General features: G+C 49.8%; 1 protein-coding gene across 5 annotated transcripts in view; it reads left to right on the forward strand.

Moving 5' to 3' along the window:
- Positions 1 to 25,547, forward strand: part of SCAP (SREBF chaperone) — a 118,041-nt gene that overhangs the window by 63,647 nt on the left and 28,847 nt on the right. For all 5 annotated transcript variants that reach the window (XM_050942435.1, XM_050942434.1, XM_050942437.1 and 2 more), the window contains 7 exons: positions 909 to 1,066; positions 7,000 to 7,220; positions 8,379 to 8,484; positions 9,485 to 9,657; positions 10,348 to 10,474; positions 21,033 to 21,145; positions 22,117 to 22,211. In XM_050942435.1, the coding sequence (XP_050798392.1) occupies positions 909 to 1,066; positions 7,000 to 7,220; positions 8,379 to 8,484; positions 9,485 to 9,657; positions 10,348 to 10,474; positions 21,033 to 21,145; positions 22,117 to 22,211 (993 nt within the window). The remainder of the gene's footprint in view (positions 1 to 908; positions 1,067 to 6,999; positions 7,221 to 8,378; positions 8,485 to 9,484; positions 9,658 to 10,347; positions 10,475 to 21,032; positions 21,146 to 22,116; positions 22,212 to 25,547) is intronic.

The raw sequence follows: 25,547 nt of genomic DNA on the forward strand, positions 1-25,547 counted from the left end.
TGGCAGTGGAGGCATGAACAAAGGGTTAACGCTGACTTGGGTAGAAGCCAAGGGTTTCTTGTATCAGCCAGGATCATGCAAATCAATGCTGCTGATGTCCGAATGTACCAGGTAGGGGTTTGACTTTTCTTTGGCATGAGCAGCCTGTATCCACAGCCCTTCTTCTGGAGGCTAGGAACAGTTCTAAAACCGCCCCCCGCTCAGCATAGCTCTGCAATGCCCTTCCCTCCTGACCTGCGGGATCCCTGGGTATCCTAGTCCTTGGCACATCACAGCTCTGTCAGGGCACTTCAAGCCTAACTTGCAGCCCCCTGCTTTTACAGTCCAAGGCCTCTCTTCAGCAGAGGCTGCCAAGTGCATGAACATTTCTGGTAGATCAAGGTGTCCCCGCTCATTTGGCTGTGGCTGAAGCCACCTGCCTTCCTCCAGGCTCCTGCAGTCGCTCCACTGCAGCCAGCCCTAGAAGCAGCTCATGAGTACAGGGCTATAGGCTCAGGCTGCAGCTGGCTGAGGAAAGCTTCTCTTCAGCCATGGCACTCAAGTTAGCTGCTAGAGCGTGAAGAGTGTGGCCACCAGAGGCCACACCCACTCCAAAGCGGCATGCAGCCTGCCGAGAAGGAATGAAAGAGCTACCTGGTGAGGGGGGAATGCGAGGGAATAAAAGCTATGAAGCTAGAAAGAAACCAGAAAACGAGAGGAGGAAAACAGGCCATGGTCGGGTGTGGCACAAGAGGGCATGAGGGGGGGCACCTGTCCCCCATCTGTCACAAAAGAGGGGATTGCAAGAAGGAAGGCTTAGGGGTTGATGCTGTAGGGTTTGCAGGAGAGATCCCTGCTCACTCTGCAGGCTTGCAGACTCCACTATCTCCAGAAGGTCACCTCTCTCTCTCCCCCTGCTTTCCCCACAGTACCTGGGTGCCCCCGTGGCCTACATCCAGCAGATCTTGGTGAAAGCCACGGTCTCGCCATGGCACAAGAACTTCCTCGCTGTGGACGTGTTCCGCTCGCCGCTCTCCCGCGTCTTCCAGCTAGTGGAGGAGATCAGGAACCACGCCCTGAGAGACAGGTAAATGCCCATGGATTAGAGAGTCCAGATATGGAACTGGGCCTGCCAGAGTCACGCTGACCCCCCACTAGTGCTCTGTGGGTCTAGCCATCAGGATTGAATCCTTAGACTCCTGGCAATAAGGAAAGCAAGAAATTAGATGGGCTTCAAGGCAAATGATGTCACATCCTTTCCACACCCTGGTGTAGACAAGCTCATATTACTCAAAAAGTAATAGCAAAAAAATGTTGAAGTACATCAGAAGCAGGAAGCCTGCTAAACAACCATTGGGGCCATTGGACGATTGAGATGCCAAAGGACACTCAAAGACAATAAGGCCATTGCAGAGAAGCTAGATGAATTCTTTACATTGGTCTTCACAGCTGGGGATGGGAGGGAGACTCCAAAACCTGAGTCATTCTTTTTAGGTGACAAATCTGAGGACTGTCCCAGATTGAGGTGTCATTAGAGAAGGTTTTGGAACAAATCAATACACTCATAGACTCATAGACTCTAGGACTGGAAGGGACCTCGAGAGGTCATCGAGTCCAGTCCCCTGCCCTCATGGCAGGACCAAATACTGTCTAGACCATCCCTGATAGACATTTATCTAACCTACTCTTAAATATCTCCAGAGATGGAGATTCCACAACTTCCCTAGGCAATCTATTCCAGTGTTTAACTACCCTGACAGTTAGGAACTTTTTCCTAATGTCCAACCTAAATCTCCCTTGCTGCAGTTTAAGCCCATTGCTTCTTGTTCTATCATTGGAGGCTAAGGTGAACAAGTTTTCTCCCTCCTCCTGATGACACCCTTTTAGATACCTGAAAACTGCTATCATGTCCCCTCTCAGTCTTCTCTTTTCCAAACTAAACAAACCCAATTCCTTCAGCCTTCCTTCATAGGTCATGTTCTCAAGACCTTTAATCATTCTTGTTGCTCTTCTCTGGACCCTCTCCAATTTCTCCACATCTTTCTTAAAATGCGATGCCCAGAACTGGACACAATACTCCAGTTGAGGCCTAACCAGCGCAGAGTAAAGCGGAAGAATGACTTCTCGTGTCTTGTTTACAACACACCTGTTAATGCATCCCAGAATCACGTTTGCTTTTTTTGCAACAGTATCACACTGTTGACTCATATTAAGCTTGTGGTCCACTATGACCCCTAGATCTCTTTCTGCCATACTCCTTCCTAGACAGTCTCTTCCCATTCTGTATGTGTGAAACTGATTGTTCCTTCCTAAGTGGAGCACTTTTCATTTATCTTTATTGAACTTCATCCTGTTTACCTCAGACCATTTCTCCAACTTGTCCAGATCATTTTGAATGTTGACCCTGTCCTCCAAAGCAGTTGCAATCCCTCCCAGTTTGGTATCGTCCGCAAACTTAATAAGCGTACTTTCTATGCCAACATCTAAATCGTTGATGAAGATATTGAACAGAACCGGTCCCAAAACAGAACCCTGCGGAACCCCACTTGTTATACCTTTCCAGCAGGATTGGGAGCCATTAACAACTACTCTCTGAGTACGGTTATCCAGCCAGTTATGCACCCACCTTATAGTAGCCCCATCTAAATTGTACTTTCCTAGCTTATCTATAAGAATATCATGCGAGACTGTATCAAATGCCTTACTGAAGTCTAGATATATCACATCCACCGCTTCTCCCTTATCCACAAGGCTCGTTATCCTATCAAAGAATGTTATCAGATTAGTTTGACACGATTTGTTCTTTACAAATCCATGCTGGCTATTCCCTATCACCTTACCACCTTCCAAGTGTTTGCAGATGATTTCTTTGATTACCTGCTCCATTATCTTCCCTGGCACAGAAGTTAAACTAACTGGTCTGTAGTTTCCTGGGTTGTTTTTATTTCCCTTTTTATAGATGGGCACTATATTTGCCCCCTTCCAGTCTTCTGGAATCTCTCCCATCTCCCATGATTTCCCAAAGATAATAGCTAGAGGCTCAGATACCTCTTCTATTAACTCCTTGAGTATTCTAGGATGCATTTCATCAGGCCCTGGTGACTTGCAGGCATCTAACTTTTCTAAGTGATTTTTTACTTGCTCTTTCCTTATTTTCTCTTCTAAATCTACCCTCTTCCCGTAAGCATTCACTATACTAAGAACACTAAGAAGTCACCAGAACCAAACGGTACTTACCCAAGAGTTCTAAAGGAACTCAAATGTGAAATTGCACAACTTCTAACTGGTATGTAACCTATCATTTACATCAGCTTCTGAACCAGATGACTGGAGGATAGCTAATGTGACGCCAAGTTTTTAAAAAGGCTCCAGAGGCAATCCCGGCAATTACAGGCCGGTAAGCCTAATTTCAGTACCAGGCAAACTGGTTGAAACTATGGTAAAGAACAGAATTATCAGATACATAGATGAACATGATTTGTTGGGGAAGAGTCAACATGTTTTTTGCAAAGGGAAATCATGCCTCGCCAATGTAGAATATGAAGAAGTGAGGTTTTTTTACCCGCGAAAGCTTATGCCCAAATAAATCTGATAGTCTTTAAGGTGCCACCGGACTCCTTGTTGTTTTCCCAATGTATTGGAATTCTTTGAGTGGGGTCAACAAACATATGGACATGAGTGATCCAGTGGATATAGTGTACTTGGATGTTCAGAAAGCCTTTGACAAGGTCCCTCACCGAAGGCTTTTAAGCAAAGCAAGCAGTCATGGGACTGGAGGGAAGGTCCTCTCGTGGATCAGTAACTGGTTAAATGACAGAAAACAAATGATAGGAATAAATGGTCAGTTTTCAGAATGGAGAGAGGTAAATAGTGGTGTCCCCCAGGGGATCTGTGCTGGGACCAGGGCTGTTCAACATATTCATAAGTGATCTGGAAAAAGGGATAAACAGCGAGGTGGCAAAATTTGCAGACAATATAAAACTACTCAAGATAGTTAATTCCAAAGCTGACTGCAAAGAGTTACAAAGGAATCTCACAAAACTAGATGACTAGCCAACAAAATGGCAGATGAAATTCAGTGTTGATAAATGCAAAGTAATGTACGCTGGAAAACATAATCCCAAATATACACATAAAATAATGGGGTCTAAATTAACTGTTACCACTCAAGAAAGAGATCTTGGAGTCATTGTGGATAGTTCTCTGAAAACATCCACACAATGTGAAGCGGCAGTCAGAAAAGCAAACAAAATGTTGGGAATCATTAAGAAAGGAATAGATAATTAGACATAAAATATCATATTGCTTTTATATAAATCCATTGTATGCCCACATCTTGAATACTGCGTGCAGATGTGGTCACTCCGTCTCAACAAAGATATATTGGAATTGGAAAAGGTACAGAAAAGGGCAACAAAAATTATTAGGGGTATGGAACAGCTTCCATATGAGGAGAGATTAAGAAGACTAGGACTTTCCAGCTTGGAAAAGAGACTATTAAGGGGGGATATGATTGAGGTGTATAAAATCATGACTGGTGTGGAGAAAGTAAGTGAGTGGTATTTACTCCTTCTCATAACACATGAATTAGGGGCCACCAAATGAAATTAGGAAGCAGATTTAAAACAAAAGAAAGTAATTTTTCACACAATGCATAGTCAGCCTGTGGAATTCCTTGCCAGAGGATGTTGTGAAGGCCAAGACTATAACAGAGTTCTAAAAAGAGCTAGATAAGTTCATGGAGGATAGGTCCATCAATGGCTATTAGCTGGGAAGGGCAGGGATGGTGTCTTTAGCCTCTGTTTACCAGAAGCTGGGAATGGGCGACAGGGAATGGATCACTTGATGATCACCTGTTCTGTTTATTCCCTCTAGGGCATCAGGCATTAGCTACTGTTAGGAGACAGGATACTGGGCTGGATGGATCTTGGATCTGACCCAGTATGGCCATTCTTATGTTCTTACATTCTTATGTGCCAGAGAAGCTGCCTGTGCTATGTTCAGAAAGAGCTTTCGATAGCCTTCCAGTTACAACCTTGGGCTGATGTCCTTGCTACACAGTGTTTGTCTTCAGTTCAGCTGCCCTTTTATCACATGTGTGGATCATGCCGCACATTTGTCAGTGGCAAGTTATAAATCGTCTCCTCCTGGTATGCACGGTATCTCTGATTACTGTGACAACGTCCTTGATGGGTATCCATGCTGCATGGAAATGAAACAAGGCTCCCTGTGCTCCGCGTCCAGCTAGACCTCAGCTCTGGGACAAGTGCCCCATTTCTGTCGCAGAGAAATAATTTCCAAGCCAGGTGTTCTTGAATTAAATCTGAAATTAATAACACAGTCAGTGCCATATTCTGGGGCTCACAGCTCGTTTTGACATCAAATTCCGTATATTTTAGTCTGCTAAATTGTTAAAGTGCTGCAAAAAAACTGTATAGGAAAAAGTGTATCTGCATGTTGAAGCTGTCAGTGGGGGATTGGGCATCTTGGTACTGGACAGCCAGGGCTTTTTCCATCCAGAAAATATAGGAGGCAGTTTGCGTTTTTTTGCCCTGGAGACAGTTAAGGCTTTGGGCAGTTGTCCCTTCTGGGCAGGGACAGGGATGACTTGAAATTTTTGTAGTGGTTTGAACACCTAATTCCAGACCCCAGCAGCTTTGAGGGCAGTTAGCCATTCCATTGCATCATGTCCCAGTCTCTATCACTGCATCCGACATTAGAGAGAAGCACATGAGCCATGTATACCTGCTAAACTGATCTGGGATGACATAGTGAAAACTGTTGCCAAGAGCTTTGTCACCATTAGGTTTCAGAGTCAATGCCAGACTGAGGGGACAGAGCAGAGTTCTGACATCTTCCAGAGCTGTTCCAAGCTCTCTGCAGACTCAGGCAGGCCTCACTACGTCAGTGCCCATGCAGAAGGTTGTCTTTGCCTCCAGGAGGACCAGAAATGTCATTTTTTCTGAAGTGAAAGCCTCAATTTTTCTGTGTGGCTGTGCGGCTGGGCATGGATTTTATGCTAGATCCTGCCAGTTGCCTTGTCTATGCTCACTCACAAGGAAGTAGGGCTCTCTTTTGGGGCAATGCTAACCAACCCTGGTCCGGGCAGCCACTCTGCTACTGGGCTTTGCACACTCGGACAAATGCCAGTGAGCTCCAGGCTGGGTCAAGTCAGATGCGTATCTGATTTGTTAGTGGGTATCAAAGGATTGTGTGAGCATATCAAGCAAGGTTTGAACTTTTAACAAGCATCACTTTATTGTGACTGTTAGTGTAAGCCTGACGTTAACATGAGTTCACGCAGCTTTACCCACCGGGAGAGCAGCACTTTGCAATGCTGTGACAGGTGCTCTGAAATGGAGGCCTGATCTTGCAGCCTGTACTCACGTGAGGAGAGTCCCATAAGCAAGGGTTGCAGGCTTGTGCCTGCAGTTTGGAAACGCCAACCCACCCAAGCCATATATCACTTGCAGGGTGGCGCTGCTGCCCCATGAGTTCACACGGCTGGGGGCATTTCCTGTGCTGTGCACCACAGAGGAGTTCGGAGAAGATTTTGCTGAGTTGCTGGTGCTGAACAGTTTAACTCCTGCTGTGTCCTTCACACACTACAGAGCCTGTGTGACCCCTAACTAATCCATGCCAGAAATACTGAGGGAGGTTTGTATTATCATCCCCCATTAGCAAATGGGGAAAGAGGAGGCAGAGAGGTTAAGGCCCAAGTATTCAAAAGTTCCCACTCCTTGGGTCTGATTTTAGAAGCGTTAAACATGCATCACTCCAGCTAAAGCTAGTTACCTGCAGGTGCCCAGCACTTCTGACAATGAGGCCCTGAGAGTCTTAGTAGGGTGCTGAGAACTGAGGCCCCCAGTATCAGTGAAGGCTTTTGAAATTGTGCGTTCACAAGCTGAGGAGTGAGTGAGAATTAGAGCTCAGGAGTGCACGGGTGCGTTGCCTTTCTGAGATGAGCTGCCTGTGAATATCATAACATGCTGCAGCTTCTGGTCTCTACCTGTCTTTCAGTTCTGGGATCAGAAGTTTGGAGGAAGTCTGCCTTCAGGTGACAGACCTCCTGCCCAGCTTAAAGAAGCTGCGAGACCTGCTACCTGAACATGGCTGCCTCCTGCTGTCTCCAGGGAACTTCTGGCAGAATGACCGAGAGCGCTTTAACTCCGACCCTGATATCATCAAAACTGTCCACCAGCACGAACCAAAGACACTGCAGACATCGGCTACCCTCAAAGGTAGGTGGCTGAGTGGTGCAGATGCTGGGAGAGGTGCCTCATCCCTGCTCTGCTGTTCCAGTCCCAGGTCTCTCCTGAGCCGATTGCCAGCAGTGCCAAATCGGGCAGTGGTTTTTCCTCATGCAGAGTCTGGGATGAGGCCACCAGACTCATTCCACCCAGGCTTTTAAGTTGGATTTGGATCCAGCCCTCCAGAGGTGAAAAGTGGGTGTGCTAACCCTATCAGCCTGCTGCCTGTGGGAAGAGAGAAAGCATCTGTGTATAGCCAACAACCCCCCCACGCCCTTTGATCTAACCATGCTGCTTTCTCCCACCCTGTCTCTTTCTGGTTGCTCTGAGAACAGCACCGGCTGCATTGTCCTAAAGGCGGGGGTGCAGTGGGGGGTGAATGTTCATAGTGCTCCCTCTTATCCTTTCATTGATTGTTGCCTGGAGCAACCCACAGGGCTTATCCTCAGGTGGGCTACTGGTGCTAATGAAGGTCTCTTGCTTTAATTAGAATAAGGAATCTGGCCATGTCTGAAGTCATGCTGCTCCCTGGTTCCACACAGTTAGAGGATTGTTCACTCCTTTCTGTTTAAGGGGATCCAGTTGAGGTCAGGACCCCTGTAATCCCTCCTGCCTCAAGAGGGGCATTGGAGCCTTCAGACTTGTTGATTAAAAAGTTTCCCAGTTCCGTACCCAGAATGTGTTCAGCACTATAACCCCCCAAAGGAAGACGGGACTCCGTCCCCGGGGACCTTACCTTCTCCCAAGCAGAAAACGAACACACACACTCCTAGAGAATGTGCTGATGTAGCGCGTGGATGTGTAGGTGTGCACAGCAATGGCATGGAGTCAGCATTGTACTAGTTGGTGTGAGTAGAGGAGGCCGGGCTTACCAGTCTGAGCACAACCTCAAAACCTCACTCAGTCTTTGCTCTCTCCCAGGGCAGGTGACTGATGTTCCATTTTACTGTGTGTGGCGGTGGGGACATGGGGTTGGGGGAGCCCTGAAAGGCCAAGGCCTTGCCTGCTCTATGAGGGTCTGGAAGCCCCTGTAATAAGGTGGGCCATGGTTCTGCAGCATCCTTGCCCATCTGGTGATGAACACTCATATGTCGTCCCTCATCAACCTTTGTCCAGGCTGATGGTGTTTTGCTCCTGTTGCGTTTTCAGATCTCTTATTCGGCGTCCCGGGGAAATACAGTGGCGTGAACCTGTACAACAGGAAGCGGGTGGTATCCTACACTGTCACTCTAGCTCTCCAGCGATATGATTCCAGGTAAGGCGCCTTGGCTCTGCTACTCCCATGTCAGGTCACCTGACTGTTGGGCTCCCATCTTCATCTCCTGGGAGGCTGGTTGGTTCTCATTATTTGTCCTTTCACTGTTCTGGACAGAGCTGTGCAGAGCACGGTCAGATCCTCAGAGGGAAGGCGCTATAGAAGCACAGAGTATCATCATCATCAGTGTAAAGCTGTCTGGCTCCACTAGACACACAGCACTGTCACTTTAAAAAAACCCAGCACACCAGGAGCCACCCCAGCATTCCTCTGCTGATGGCTGCCCCTGCCCACAATCACATATTTGTAGTAAGTGAAGTCGTTGCCCTGCTGGTGGCAGCTGGTTGGCCTGGGGAGTTTGCTTCAGTCCAGCTCCTGATGGATGGGCTTCTGCATCCCAGTGAGCGCCATCTTGGTTGGCAGTAACTGGCTCCCTTCCTGGCCGTCTCATCAGAGAGGGCACGGACTGAATGGGACTAGAGAGCGAATGCTCTTCTCCCTTCTCCGCGTGGTTCTCCCAGGGCAGCCTGGCAAGCCAGCCGGTGGAAGTTTGCCCTGCTGCTGCCCACACTGTGCATGGGGGAGAGAGGCCTCCCATCTCCAGGACTGTCCGTTAGCATCATTCATCAGCACTACTTACCCAACACCTGCAACAGGAAACGTGTTTGAATCCACAGCACTCGCCATCCACCAGAGCCAGAGTTCTTGGTAAACCCCAACCCCCCTCACTAAACACCATTTATGAGGTCTTGCAGCTCCCCTCTCTGAATCCGCCGCAGGAACGCTGTAGATCTCAGGGGAACTTGGTGATACGCCAGCGAGGAATGAGGTGCAAAACCTAGACAGGCAGAGCCGGCCTTGCTCTTGGTTGCCGAGTATTGCATAAATCTATAGAGCCATGTTCCCAGCTGGCTGCAGCCCCCGGGCCCTCCTCTGAGGGGTGTGTTAGGTGTACAGCGTAGCACCAGAGTCACATCCTTCTGCCTTTCTCCTGTGTCAGGTTCCTCACCAGCCTCCGCTCCCGGCTGAAGCTGCTGCACCCTAGCCTCAACTGCACCCTGCGGGAGGAGCACATCGTTCACGTCCACTTCAAGGAAGAGATCGGCGTTGCTGAGCTGATCCCCCTCGTCACCACCTACATCATCCTCTTCGCTTACATCTACTTCTCCACACGTAGGTTTGTGGGGAGCAGAGAGTGCGAGCGCCCCGTCCATGGGCTTCATGGCAGAGGGGGCCCCAGGGGCCTGATGGCACATTACACCCTGCCCCACATGTAGGGAGGACAAACACCTAGTCTTCAGTGCTGCAGTCTCCTGTCACTCCTGCAGCCAGGTGAAGCTGAAATCCCACTGGGACATAGAACTAGGATGTGGAGGGGAAGAGGCCCTGTTAGGTTTCAGCTATTCCATTTCCTGAGCCAATGCAGGGTGGTTCCCTGTAGCGTATCCTACAGGGCTCTGACCTGTTCAGTTCTAAATGCCCCATGTGATGGCACATGCCCCGCTTCTCCGAGGGACCAGCCCACGGCCAGAAAGATCCCACATATATCTGCGGTTGTGCCGTCAGGACCTGCCACTGATGTGAGGTTACGTATGCTCCTTTCACACATCTCTGGGCCGTCTTGTAGCTGGAATGAGAGTCTGTGCCGCACCCCTGCGTTGCTCTCCTCTGGCTGGAGCATGCCTCTCTAGTACTGTGTTTCTATGTCAGCACTAGCCAGGCACCCGAGGCCTTGAACCCACCGCTACCATCCCTGGCTAGCGTGCTGCCTGTTGAAGTGAATGAGCATGTGGATCCGCTCCCCATGATGGGGAAGTTGGCACTGGCTTTCCCCAGTGATGTGGGCCTCGTGTTCTCTTGCAGGGAAGATTGACATGGTGAAGTCAAAATGGGGCTTGGCCCTGGCAGCAGTTGTGACGGTGCTCAGTTCTCTGCTCATGTCGGTGGGTCTGTGCACGCTGTTTGGCCTGACGCCTACTCTCAACGGAGGGTAGGTATCCAGCAATAAGAATCTCCTGCTGAAAGAAGGGACAAAGGGAAGGTGGGTGCTAACCTGTCTGATGCCAGCTACTTAGCCCTCTATGTCCAGGATCAAGGATTTTCTAACCATGCCCACTTTCGTTGCCTGATCACTTTCCACGTTGCTTGGCCCTGCTTCCCCAGGATACTGATGGACCGGATGGCTCCTGGCCTCGTGGGGACATTTTGCTGCGCATCCGTCACACCTCACTGCTGACAGATTAGTGAAATATTGTGTCCATCTTTTCTCCCTAAACATCAGCAGCTTGGCACCTAGTCAGCCCCTTTCTGCTCCAGTCACCATGGCTGGCATGCCAGTGGAAGGAAGCCTGCTCTGAATCAGACCGATGGCCAAGGCAGGAGGTTGTGTGTCTTTGCCTTCCCTGGCCGAGGTTCTCTGCGTTTTGCTCAGTGAGATTGGAGAAACCTGGCACTTGTGGCTGATGGGGACTAGCAGGAAGGCTTTGGGGCTGTTACTGGTGGGGATTATTGACTCTTCCCTTGGGAGAGGGTGTTCATGTGTGTCACGATCCAGGTGTTGAGTTACTGCACTTGGCTGTACCAAGGTGGGAAGCTGCATGCTCTGGAAAGGCTCCACCAGGCACAAAGCTCAGCAGCCTTCCTGCTAAGTAACACAGGGCCCTGTGAGCGCATCACCCTGATGCTTGCTCTCCGTAAGCTTCCCACCGAACACAGCACCCAGGTCAAGATCTCTGTTGAAGCCCACTTGAGAGATTGCCTCACCCTCCAGCTCAGCCCCCCCGTCCCCTGGGCCAGTGATGCTGCCAGCCAACGGGGGAGGCTGGTGAGCGCAGGAGACAGAACTGTCTCAGGAGTCAGCTCAGGAGTCATCTCTAGCCTGAGGAACTTCTTCCCACAAGAGCTAAGAAGGCTTATGGGCCTCACTGCACTCAGAACTCATTTCTTCTGCTTCACTTGTGATGATAACAGCCTGGTACGTTGTGGTCCATTCTCGAACCCTCTCTTCATGCTGGAGCAGCCGCCGGCACCTCTTGACTCCCTGCCTACTCTTGACCCCCGCAGTCTGGTTTCAAAGGTAGACTTACCACAGAGACCTGACTCTGAGGGATGGAGGATGGGATCCTCCTGCAGGGGACATGTAACCCATTTTATTAGGTCTGATGGCAGCCCCCGATATCGCTGAGCAGGATGGTTTTTGTTGGCCTCTTGTGGGAGTGGCTAGGTGAGGTCCTTCTGCAGGTTAACTCCTCCTTGGACGGATGCTAGATGGAGGTTATGAGCATAGACTCCTCTCTCTGCAAGGGCTCCCTCAGGGAGGGGGTCCCACAGTGATCCTTCTTGTCTCCCATGTGCATAGGGCTGCAAGGGGAGATAGTGAGGCACCCTTCAGTATTTGAAAGGCAGTAGGATCTCTCTTCCTTTCATCAAGCGCTGATGCTTTGGTCTCTCCTCTCCCAGCACCTGTCAGAGGTGGGGATATGATGGGAGCCAGCTGGCGTGGTCTGGATGAGATGGAAGCGGTACTGATAGGCCGGGGTGGGTTGAGAGCCAGCTACCTGAGAGATCACCTCTCTCCCTGTGTCCTTTTGGACCCTTACCATCTGCTGGAGTTCCCTTCCTGCTGATCGTGAGGGGTAGCTTTCCAGGCCTGGTGGCGAGGTGTCCTCATTGGAACCTGCACCCTCTGGCAGTGTGCCGGAGCTTGTGTTTGGCCAGCTTCAGGATGCCATGTCAGCCCTGTTTGTTTGGTCAAGCTTTCACTTGTCCGGTTTCTGCAGCAGGGTTACTAGGGGGGAGAGTTTTAGTAGAGCCTTTACCTATTTCAGGTCTCTAGTGCTTTGGTTTTTACAGTACCGCCATGAAGCATGCTGTTTGGAGGGCAGTGTGTAGATCCTAGGATTACATAAGGACATAAGAACGGCCACACTGGGTCAGACCAAAGGTCCATCTAGCCTAGTGTCCTGTTTGCCAACAGTGGCCAATGCCAGGTGCCCCAGAGGGAATGAGCAGAGCAGTTAATCCTCAAGTGATCCATCCCCTGTTTTCCATTCCCAGCTTCTGGCAAACAGAGGCTAGGGACAGCATCCCTGCCCAGCCTGGCTAATAGCCATTGATGGATTCAATATACCAGCCATAGATTATCAGCACTCTTTGCCCTGCTAGGGCAGCTTTCATCTGAGGATCTCAAGGCACATTGTGCAAGTATTAATGAGCTAGAATAATTGTAGGAGGGAGGCATAATCCGTGCTTTACAGGTCAGAAAACTAAAGCACACAGAGCGAACTGACATGCCCCAGGGGTCCGAAAGAGTCACTGGCAAAGCCAGGAGGAGAGTCGGAGCCCCCTTGCTCTAATCACTGGGCCTCTCCCTGAATGTTTCCATAAACCAGTAAGCAATGCGAGTGTTTCCACTGACGATTTTGGGTGATGGAGCAGGCCCTAATGCAGCACCTTCTGACATCAGTAGTGCTGAGCTCAAGATAAATGCCTTAATAGCTGCATAAGCATGGCACTCTCCCCACAACCCCCCTTCTCAGCCCTGTTTCTGTTTCAGTCCCTTTCTCGGTGATTGCCTCATTGTGGCAGACAGTAACAGCGGTATCCTTTGCAGTGTCTCAGCGGGGATGGGGACTGTGGAACTTGTATTTGTATGGTTTGGTTGTAGGAGGCAAACAGCTTGTGTTTGTGCAGCACATGCCCAGCCCTTGTTTCAAGAGAAGTTGGTGTCTCCTTGGATTTGAAATTCTTACTCATGAACAGTATTAAATGTCCTGACGGCGCTATAGATCAGTGATCTGTTTCATCTCCGAGCCTGCAGCGTGGTGATCAGTTTGTACCTTCTGAAGCAGTGGGTGCTGCTGGCTAACAAGGACATGGCTGATGAGAGAGTTTGAGTTTTGTCTCTCTCGTCTCCACTACTTACCAATGACCTTGAAGGTTTAGCATAGAATCCGCACTACAAACATTCGCTAGTTACTTTCTGTGCAGAGCTGCCGAACAGCAGAAGTCTCTCGTCTGTCACACTCACTCTCTCCCCAGCACTTTCCATCCCATAGTGCTTTTCTCACACACAGCCCCGGGTCTTAAATGACCACTCAGGAAACTGAAAGAATTTAGTTGGTTAATGGCAAGGTCTTTTAATAAAGATGAGCTGAGCTGTACTTGCTGGATTGGAGGATTCTTGAGGTGGTCTCTTCCGACAGGAAGTGATCTCTGGGTATGTGTATTTGTTTCAGCAGTGAAATGCAGTTCCTGCATGGCAGCTTTGGCCTGGCAGTGAAGAGAGTACTATCTCCAACTACAAAGGGATTGTAGGCAGGCAAAATATAATTGCTTGAGTTTGAATTAGGCCAGGGTACCAGGGCTAACACCTTTGTTGGGAAGAAAATGCTTTGAGATCTTTAAGACAAACCATGAATGGCTAGGGTCTGGGACTTATCTGTAACAACATGCTGGGGTAACTGTCTAGTCCAGAGTCTGAGGAGCGAGCGCCTCCGACTGAATCCCCAACAGCATTTCCAGTAGGTCCTTCTGGGAAGTCTGTCCCAGTACTGGCCCAGCTTAGCTTGTGACATCTGTCAAGACCACAGCCTGAGGTGGTGTGACTGCAGACTTCTAAAGAGACAGCCATCTAGCTACCCAGGGCATCCAGAGGAGGCGATAAAGCGGGCTTGAGGGGATGTTTTAGGGATCTGTGACAATTCAGATTAACTTTTCCCCTGGTCATGTTGCAAACATTGAGAGAGAAAGTGATAGCACAGCTGTTTTCCAGCCCTTTTCCCTCTCCGTTATCTTCAAGGCTGCCTGTAGTTTGTGATTCTTCAGACATGGAATTTGCCACAGAATCCACTTCCAGCCACAGTGTCTCCTCTAGAATCGGAGCTTTAATTAAAAGATAGTTCTAGCCCTTATGGTGTGAAGATAAGCAGAAAAGCGTGACCGGAATTGAACTGAGGCAGGGAAATCTGCAGGCAACCTGGAACAAGGCTCTGAGAGCTGCGAAGTGCCCAGTTCATTTCAGTTTGTTGTTGACTCTGACGTGCTGAAGATGGTGTGACGGTGCTGCCCGTGGGAGCCAGCTGAGGTCACTCAATGAGGGTGAACTGCAAACCAAACAGGGCAGACAAACCCCAAATGCTAGTGGATTTACCAAGCCTGCACGAAACAGCTTCTGCTGTACCTCGCTGGTTACTCAGAAGTCCAAACAATGCAGTTCCCTTAAAGTACCGAGCCTCAGGCCTCCGTCCAGACACACTTGTCAGATATGATGATGATTCCTGAAAATCTTACTTCATCATATAAAAGAAAAGATTCTTCCAATCCCAAAGGATCAGCCACATACTCAGGTCCAATTGTAATTTACATCTTACCCAAAATACACGCTTAGAGCCAAGTCTTATTAACTAAGCTAAAATTTATTAAAAAAGAAAAGAGAGTGAGTGTTGGTTATAAGATCAATATACATACAGACTTGAATTCAATTCTTGAGGTTCAGATACATAGTAGAGGTGAGCTTGTAGTGCCAAAAGTCCTTTTAGAAATAGTCCAGAGGTTATAGTTCAATATCCATATTCATGGTGACTCCAGTCACTGACTGGGGATCTCAATCCTTATGGCTTAAGGTTTCCCCTTCTTGAAACCCAAAGCAGATCTGAGATCAAGCAGGATCGTGTCCCAGAGTTCTTATACATTTCCAGCAGCCTTTTGGCCTGAGAAAACAATAGGCTTAATTCTCATTCCAAACATCCTGGCAATTAGCACAGGGTAATTTATCCATTAAACAGTTCAGATACAGGTTACCACAACCTTCAAAGAGACATAGAAAGAATAATACTATTTCACTCAAGTATCATCATAAACATTAATATTCCTTTTTTGATCGTTGAATTAAAACTATAGCAATAGACCAGACTTGTTTGCTTATATTACAAGCCCTGAGCAAACATCTCTCCTTCTATCTCTAACAATACAGACTTACATTTCAAAGCTCTATTGTTTACCTATCTTCCTAGCCAGTCTCTAAAGTTCACCCAGGGTCAGGTCAGTCGGTGAGTTAATTAACTCCTTCCGGCCCTGTCACCTTTCAATGAGATATTATATTACACTCACAACATCACAGATGGTAACTGTTAAAATTGCCAGTGTATGCTGTTTAACTACTGATCCTTTTAGCAGAAACACTCAGCTCATGTGCTTTTACTCATAGACTCATAGACTCATAGACTCATAGGTCAGAAGGGACCAATCTGATCATCTAGTCTGACCTCCTGCACAAGGCAGGCCACAGAACGCCACCCATCCAATTTTATAACAACCCCTATCCCAGGACCGAGTTATTGAAATCCTCAAAAATGGTTTGAAGACCTCAAGCTGCAGAGAAACCACCAGCAAGCGACCCGTGCCCCACGCTGCAGGGGAAGGCGAAAAACCTCCAGGGCACCTGCCAATCCGCCCTGGAGGAAAATTCCTTCCCGACCCCAAATATGGCGATCAGCTAAACCCTGAGCATGTGGGCAAGAGTCACCAGCTAGCATCCAAGAAGGAATTCTCTGCAGCAACTCAGTACCCATCGCATGCAACATCTCCCCGCAGACCATTGAGCAGACCTGTCTGGTGGTAATTCAAGATCAATTGCCCAAATTAACGATCCTATCATAACATCCCCTCCATATACTTATCAAGCTTTGTCTTAAAGCCAGGAAAGTCTTTTGCCCCTACTACTTCCCTCGGAAGGCTATTCCAGAACTTCACTCCCCTAATGGTCAGAAACCTTCGTCTAATTTCAAGTCTAAACTTCCTAATATCCAGTTTATACCCATTCGTCCTCGTGTCTACATTAGTACTAAACTTAAATAATTCCTCTCCCTCCCTAACGTTAACCCCCTTGATATATTTATACAGAGCGAGCATATCCCCCCTCAGCCTTCTTTTGGCCAGGCTAAACAAGCCAAGCTCTTTGAGTCTCCTTTCATAAGGCAGTTTTTCCATTCCTCGGATCATCCTTGTAGCCCGTCTCTGAACCTGTTCCAGTTTGAATTCATCCTTCTTGAACATGGGACACCAGAACTGCACACAGTATTCCAGATGGGGTCTCACCAACGCCTTATATAACGGTACTAACACATCCTTATCGTTGCAGGAAATACCCCGCCTGATGCATCCCAAAATCGCATTTGCTTTTTTAACAGCCGTATCACATTGGCGACTCATAGTCATCCTGCTATCAACCAGTACCCCAAGGTCCTTCTCCTCCTCCGTCGTTTCCAACTGATGCGCCCCCAACGTATATCCAAAATTCTTATTATTAATTCCTAAATGCATGACCTTGCACTTTTCACTATTGTATTTCATCCTATTTCTATTACTCCAGTTTACAAGGTGGTTCAGATCTTCCTGAATAGTATCCCTGTCCGTCTCCGTGTTAGCAATACCCCCCAGCTTTGTGTCATCCGCAAACTTTATTAGCACATTCCCGCTCTTTGTGCCAAGGTCAGTAATAAAAAGGTTAAATAAGATCGGTCCCAAAACCGATCTTTGAGGGACTCCACTGGTGACCTCCTTCCAGCCCGACAGTTCACCTTTCAATACGACCCTCTGGAGTCTCCCCTTTAACCAGTTCCTTATCCACCTTACAACTTTCATATTCACTCCCATCTTTTCCAATTTAACTAATAGCTCCCTGTGCGGAACCGTGTCGAACGCCTTACTGAAATCTAGGTAAATTATATCTACCGCATTTCCTTTACCTAAGTAATCCGTCACCTTCTCAAAGAAGGAGATCAGATTGGTTTGGCACGATCTACCTTTAGTAAATCCGTGTTGCAATTCGTCACAATTACCATTGACCTCTATGTCCTTAACTACTTTCTCCCTTAAAATTTTTTCCAAGACCTTACATACTACAGATGTCAAGCTAACAGGCCTATAATTACCCGGATCACTCTTATTCCCTTTCTTAAAAATAGGAACTACATTAGCAATCCTCCAGTCATATGGCACAACCCCCGAGTTTATCGATTGCTTAAAAATTCTCGCTAACGGGCTCGCAATTTCACGCACCAGTTCCTTTAATATCCTCGGATGGAGATTGTCCGGGCCCTCTGACTTCGTCCCATCGAGCTGTTCAAGTACGGCCTCTACCTCAGTTGCGGTAATATCCATTTCCATATCCACATTCCCGTTTATCATCCCTCCATCATCGCAAGGTTCCTCACTAGTCTTATTAAAAACTGAGGCAAAGTACTTGTTTAGATGTTGGGCCATGCCTAGGTTATCCTTAACCTCCATACCATCCTCAGTGTGTAGCGGCCCCACTTCTTCTTTCTTTGTTTTCTTCTTATTTATGTGGCTGTAGAACCTTTTACTATTGGTTTTGATTCCCTTTGCAAGTTCCAGTTCAATGTGGCTTTTAGCCTTCCTCACTTTATCCCTACATGTTCTGACCTCAGCAAGGTAGCTTTCCTTACTGATCCTGCCTTCCTTCCACTCCCTGTAAGCTTTCTGCTTTTGTCTAATCCCCTCTCTGAGTTGCTTGCTCATCCAGTTTGGCCTGTGCTTTTCCCACAGTCCTACACTGCTTCCCAGGGCTTTCCAGGTGGGCAAAGTCCCAGCTATCTCTACTCAGCTGCTACAACCTTCTGCTTCCCCTTGGCAGCTTCTGTGATGGAGTTATGTGATGTTGATGCAAAACTCGGCAGCACGTTGAGAAATGGCAAAAGTGGAACCAGCATAGAGTAAATGGGGTTCACTGGAGAGCTCAATAATGCAGGAGTTGAGTGCCGCCTCTGCTTTCCTAATGAATGCAATAAAACCTGCACTTTCCAATGGAGCTGCCCCCCAGTTTCCAGTCTGGGGAGTGCCACAGAATCCAGGGAGCCTGGCAGCAGAGTGGAGATGCAGCTTGCAGTGGGGGCTGTGGACAATGCACTAGAGGAACTGTGTTATACAACCCCCTCCCCCCACACTGGGTAGCTATGTCATGATAGATAGAGGGTTATGGAGACCCTGCACCCTTTTCCCTCCCTATCTATCTATCTATCTCATAGAGCTGGAAGGGACCCCAAAAGGTCATTGAGTCCAGCCCCCTGCCTTTACTAGCTGGACCAAGTACTGATTTTGCCCCAGATTGGTAAGTAGCCAAGAACTGAACTCACAACTCTGGGTTTAGCAGGCCAATGCTCAAACCACTGAGCTGTCCCTCCCTCTCTTTAATACTTGCATCACTTTCTTATGCAATCATTGAGAGGGCATTAGCCAGTGCCTGTGTGATTCCCGTACCGTGACCTTCATGCTATGGACATGCCCCTGCGGCTTGCTCAGCTGATCTGATGTGAGTGCAGCATCCCCCTCTCCTGGCACAACTCATTGGCCAGTGGGCTGGGGCCCTTTGGATCATGCCACTGCTACTTGGGAGCTCAGTCACCACACTTGTCTCACTCGCCCACTCCCATTCGCTGTCAGCGTGGGCGAGAGCAGCCAGTGCTGCCAGGCAGCCTTGAGAGAGGATTGTGGCTTTGCTTTTGTTTGGAAAAGGAGCCGGTGCGGCTTCCTCTTGCTGTGTTTGTTTAATGGATCAGTTTGAGTGAGATAGCAGAGTTGCAGTCTGTGCCAGACTCCTCGGTTCCCTAAACGCAGCGTTTGACCTTGCAGGGGGGAGGAGAACGACAGAAGGAGCTGTTCTGCCCTCAGTTACACGTGTGCGGCTCCCGCTGAAGCCAGTGGCAGCTGCTTGTGGGTAACCTAAGGCAGCGCTTGGTCCTTAGGGCTCAACACAGGCAGCAGCAAAGGCAGCCACCAGGATTGTTTGCCTCTAGCCCCATCGCTTAGCCATCCTGCCTGCTGCTGCTTCACCACGGAGAAGAGTTTCCATCTTGGTTCCCCATCCTGCCCACCTCTTTCTGTGCCACACAAGCCTAGTGCTCGTAATGCAGCAGTCACCTCTGAGCCCCCACAAGAGAGATTGATGTCTGTGAATGAGTCTGGCTGGTGGTGGCGGAGAGGTAGCTGGAACCTGCCATGCTCAGCAAATCCTGGGTACTGGCCCTGTGCTTGGAGCAGCTGTTTGCTTCCCTGGAACAGAGCCAGCCTGGCTGCTGTGAGCAGCCCAGAGAATAGTGGCAGTAGGAGGGAGGGGTGACGGGAGCCCCAGCAGGGGCCAGGGAAAGTCTTGTTGTTTTGGAAAAATCGAACTCATTGTCCTCCCTCAAGCCCGGCCTCAAAACTCTCCTCTGCCGGGATGCTACTACCTGCTGCTGTGCAGCGACACTCGTGGTGATCAGTATTGTCTGATTGGTTCCTTGTGCTGCCCCCCCCAGTTCCCAGCCCCCCGTGGTAGCTGTTTAGGTACCCTAGTGCGGAGGGAAAGAGAGAAATCTTTCCAGAAGCTGATGTCTTTCCTCACTGAACATGCTGGAGCTGGGTCAGGGCACTGGAGTTTCATGTTACTGGCCTTCAGAAAGGCCGCAAGGGGGACCAGTGGGCTCATGGACCATGGAGCCTTTCATGCCTAGCTGGTGACCAAAGACCAGCACTCACTGTGGGAAAGAAGTGGTGAGCTCTGGATGGCCATGTCGCTGCACACCTCTCCCCCCAGCAGGCTAGCTGACAGGCTGAGGAGGGAGGCCTGAGTATGACATGACCCCTCCAGTGCAGCCGGGAGATTCAGGGGCAGGGCAGAGCGAGTCAGTGCAGTGCAGGCTTCAGCTGGTCTGTGATCAGAGGGCTTCAGTCTCCAGAGCCACGGGAGCTCAGCAGCACTTGCTGATTACCGCACAGTGACATCAGACAGGCTGAAGGGATTTCGTTCAGTGGCGGGAAGGTCGGTGTTAGGAAACCCCACTGCTGGGCCTTCAGTGACCATCCAGCTGGCACTCCCCTCCTTTGACCTCCTCCCGCACGATAGGCCAGGCTGTCCACTTCCATCGGCCTCCCTCTGCATCGTGCTGTCCTGCACAGACAAGGCTTCCCCCTGTGCGCTCAGCACAGGCTCACTCTAGGCGTGGGGCATCCTCTCCTGGATCCATCCTCACAGTGTCTGTGATTGTAGCAGAGCTGAGCCTGTGTAGAAGCTCCCCATGGGCATCTGCCCTGCCCTCCCCCCCACCCCCGACTTTCTCTGCAGTGGTTTGGTTTGATTAGTGGAAGCTTTGCCTGAGGTTCGTCAGTGGGGTTTGTGTTGGCAGCTGGGGCTGACTCCTCCCCAACTTGCTAATTTTCGTTTACTGGCTGTTTATGAGTCGCTGTATTGCCGTAGTTCTCAAAGCTCTGACCCTGTGCTAGCGCCATACAGACACCCAGAAGGGCGCTGTCCCTGCCCCGGCGAGCTTAAATCTAATGTTAGAATGGCAGGTGCTGGCCAGTCTGTAGCAATGCAGTCAGCACTGCCAAAATGTTACCCTCTGTCTGAACCAGACTCTGCACAACCTCTCGCCCGGTCCTAGAGCTCACTGGTGTATTGAATGAGAGCCCGGAACCAGCCCTGCCCTGCACTAGGCTGAAGGGGCGCCTGGGTGCTCCCTTGTTTCTCACACTTGGCTTTGTTTTCCTAGGGAGATTTTTCCGTACCTGGTGGTGGTGATTGGCCTGGAGAATGTGCTGGTTCTTACCAAATCTGTCGTCTCCACACCCGTCGACCTGGAAGTGAAACTGAGGATCGCACAAGGTACCCATCTGGCTCTGGCAAGGGGGGAAATTCCCATTTGCTCTGGCCCCAAAGGGGAGTGATTGTAATTCGTAGCCTGTGAGAGGGCATGAAGCAGCCCTGGACTGAGATGCTGTTATGTGGGAGCTGTGTGTTCTGCCCTCTGTGTCTAATGGCCACTTCAGCTTGTTGCTTGTCAAGCCCAGAAGTTCCTGTAAGCCCGTTAAGGGGTGCCCTAGTCACTGGGAGCCTGGAACACATGCTATGTAAGCTGCTGTGAAAGAATCACTGGCACGGGGATGGCCGTGCCATGTCTTCTCAGAGCATGAATGGCCAAAGAGCTGCCTACAGGCCACATGCAGCCCCCTGGGGTTCTACGACAGGGTCATGTCTTTTCTATGGTGCTACACCCCCTGGGCAATGCACTCAGGCTGCTTAGCTCAAGGTGGAGCATTGCATGCTGAGATAGTCCACCAGTCTGTGCTGACTGGTGTTCTGTATTAAACAGGAAAGCGAGGGCAGGCTGCTCCATGCATGTTCAGGCTGGCTGTCGGGCAAGCAGTCAGAATGGCTCACAGTTGAACATGTTATCAGCCAAAAACCATGTGAAGAATTTAACATGATCCCTTGCACATTATTCGAAGTGTTGTGCTCCCTTTATAGAGGGATGGACAAAAATGAGGGGCTTGCCCATATTTTGGTGGATTGGCTGTGGCCCAGAGCTCCCTAGTCTACAAGGGTCGGTCTCTCTGGGTGGCTGAGTAAAGGAAATTAATTTTTTCTAACCTCAGAAACTTCCTGTCTCCAGTAATAATAATACATAATAAGGCTTTGCACCTTCTGTCTGGATCTCAGAGTGTAATCACCACTTTACAGGTAGGGAAGCTGAGGGACAAAGCCTTTTCTAAGGTCACGCACAGAGGCAGGACTAGAACTCAGGAGTCCTGAGCGCCAGTCCCCTGTTCTGATCACTAGCATGTTTTGTTTTCTAGGCTTGAGCAATGAGAGCTGGTCTATTATGAAGAACATGGCTACAGAGCTTGGGATCATCCTGATTGGTTATTTCACGCTCGTCCCGGCCATCCAGGTGTGTGTATTTGGTCAATATGAACGGTTAAGGATTTTGTGCAGAAGAGATGTGTAACTTCAGCTACAAGCACAGTGCCAGTAGCTGATTTTCAGTAACAGGCTTGGCACCTCCCAGAGGATCTCAAGGGGCTTTATGCATTCTGTACACAAGGATCACTGCACTCCCCATTGAAATGCAGCCACCTCTGGGGTAAAACCTAACAGTGTACAGCTGCACCACACCACACTTTAGGACAGGAAGTGAAGAGTCCTGTCTCCAGTTGGAACTACAGGAGAATTTATAGTGTTTTGCCCTTCTCCAGTGCCTTCTCAAAGCACTTTACAAACATCAAATCTCACAGTGCCACTTTGGGGTGTGTATCGTCCTCATTTAACTTTTGGGGAAACTGAGGCAGGGAGTGGCGATGTGACATGCCTGATGTCACACAACAATGTAGTGACAGCACTAGGTATAGAACGTGGGTCTCCAGTTGTTTGTTCTAGCCCCTAGGAGGCAGACTTGTATTACCAGTGTGAAGCAGTCAGACTCTTTCCTGGGATATTGAGGTCAGTACTGGATTTGTGCCGCAGTACAATGGTGAGGACTCAGCACTGGTGGATGGAGCGGTCTTTCAGATGAGATGTAAAACAAAGATCTGGAGCAGCAGTTCTCAGCCTATGGGGCAGGCCTCACAAGGAAGGCCCTGGAACGTTTCCAGGGAGGCGCGAGCTGTGTGGTTTTGTTCTTTTATTTAAGAGCTCTGGCTGTCAGCCCTGGGTGGCTGGGGCTGGGGCAGAAGACTGTGCCGACCCAGGAGGGAGGGATAAAGGGGACAGCAGGAATCCTGCCCCCCGGGCTCGGGCTTTCCCTCCGCACCCAGTCTCTCAACGGGAGGCAACCTAGGCTCAGTCTCTTTTACCCCTCCACAGTCCCTCACTGGGAGGCAGCCTGGGCATGGACTCTCCTTCCCCTGCCCTCAATCCCTCGCCAGGAGGCAGCTGGCAGCCCCGGGAGGCAGCAGTACGGAAGTAAGGGTGGCAGTGGGGCACTAAGTCTGCTGAGAAGAGAGATATTGACAAATACCACTTTTCACATTGCCACCCTCACTTCTGAGCTGCTGCTGGCATGGTGCTGCCTTCAGCACTAGGTGCCTGGCCAGTAGCCACTGCTCTCTGCTCTGCCATCAGAGCTGAGTGCCTGGCTGGAAACCACTGCTCTCTGCTCTGCCATCAGAGCTGGGTGCCTGGCTGGAAACCACTGCTCTCTGCTCTGCCATCAGAGCTGGGTGCCTGGCTGGAAACCACTGCTCTCTGCTCTGCCATCAGAGCTGGGTGCCCAGCCAGCAGCCACTGCTCTCCACTCTGCTGTCAGAGCTGGGTGCCTGGCCAGAAACCACTGCTCTCCACTCTGCTGTCAGAGCTGGGTGCCTGGCTGGAAACCACAGCTCTCCGCTCTGCCATCAGAGCTGGGTGCCTGGCCAGAAACCACTGCTCTCCACTCTGCCGTCAGAGCTGGGTGCCTGGCCAGAAACCACTGCTCTCCGCTCTGCCATCAGAGCTGGGTGCCTGGCTGGCAGCCCTGCTCTCCACTCTGCTGTCAGAGCTGGGTGCCTGGCCAGAAACCACCGCTCTCCGCTCTGCCATCAGAGCTGGGTGCCTGGCTGGCAGCCCTGCTCTCCACTCTGCCATCAGAGCTGGGTGCCTGGCCAGAAACCACTGCTCTCCACTCTGCTGTCAGAGCTGGGTGCCTGGCCAGAAACCACTGCTCTCCACTCTGCTGTCAGAGCTGGGTGCCTGGCCAGAAACCACAGCTCTCTGCTCTGCCATCAGAGCTGGGTGCCTGGCCAGCAGCCGCTGCTCTCCTCTCTGCCGTCAGAGCTGGGTGCCTGGCCAGCAGCTGCTGCTCTCCGCTCTGTCATCAGAGCTGGGTGCCTGGCCGGAAACCACTGCTCTCCCCTCTGCCATCAGAGCTGGGTAGTTGTAGATGTACTTATGTGGGGATGGAGGGCCCATAAATGACTGCAGACACAAAAAAGGGGGGCCTGATGAACCGAGCTTGAGAACCACTGGTGTAGAGCATTCATGGTCATTTAAGTCCCCGTATCACCTTTTTCAAGAGGGAGGAGGTCTTGCAGGGTCCTGGCCATGCTCTAGCCCTGTCATGCAAGCGCAGACCGAGTTTTACCCAGCGTCTCTCAAAGAGAGCTGACCAGATCGCAGCACAGCATAAGCAGTGAGGCCTGGCAACATGTCTGTACTCAGAACCTGGTCCCTCATGATCAGGGTATGAAAACATCACATGACTATGATTAAGTGATGGAAACAGAACCCAGAGAATTGGAGTTCCATTCATCCTGCCTTTGTTTCTCTGGTGTTCTTGTTATTACTGGATGTGGAGCTTGCCAAACCAATTTGCAGCAGCCTCATCAGTGAAATGCAGAGCCCTCTGACCACCATCCAGTCTGGGCAGAGGGCAGTCATCAGGGATGTGTGGAGCTGTCTGTCTTTGGCCCCAGCCGCACAGGGGGATTCTCTCATTGGCCCCAGCTGTGAAGGCTGGTTGCACATTGACCCTGGCCCGTTTGAAATCGGAAAGGTGTGGCAAAGCAAAGCTGGGTGCACACATGGTGGGGTCAGTTATGAGACTGGTTTCTGACATCAGCTACAGACGAATATGATGTCGCAGAGCAATATGAGTGCACAACAGGCTCCTCAACAACAGGCACATTCTTGGGTGGTTGAAGAGGTCTGTGTGTTGTGGTAGGCTCAGGTTTGCTCGGATCTTCTCAACCAGTCTGGCTGTATCTTCCTCCCAGCGGACATGTGGAGGAGTGATGTGTCTTAACGCAGGGAGTACGGTGCTGGTGTGAGTCGAATCGTCCCAGTGACAATGCACATGACTGAGTGTTGTGTGTCTACTAACTTGACAGACAGATGGAGCCAGACCGGAGCACAGTATTCTGCTGCAGAGTAACAGAGGGCTAGACTGGATGAGCGCAGAGTTTGAGCATTTGCTCTCCATAAAGTCCCAGCCAGTTTGCTTAAAAGATTGTTATGTAACCTCACTGTAGTTGTAGTTTTCCTCAGGTGGTTGAAACATGAGAGATCTATGCAGGGTTACTCCAGGTAGAGTGGGTGACGTTTATAGTTCAAGTCATGCCCATAGAGAAAGTTATTCAGTTCTTGAGTGCTCTGGTGTTGTGAAGATTGAACACACTTTTAACTGTCCTGGTCACAAATGGTTGTAAATGCCCTGATTACAGTATTCAGCCATCTTAGTCAAGTCAGTGCTTTCGAGTACTGGGAATGACCATGCTTGGACACCTGCGCAAATGTCATGTGCATACGAGAACTA

Source organism: Gopherus flavomarginatus, chromosome 2, assembly GCF_025201925.1.
Source record: "Gopherus flavomarginatus isolate rGopFla2 chromosome 2, rGopFla2.mat.asm, whole genome shotgun sequence".
NCBI lineage: Eukaryota > Metazoa > Chordata > Testudines > Testudinidae > Gopherus > Gopherus flavomarginatus.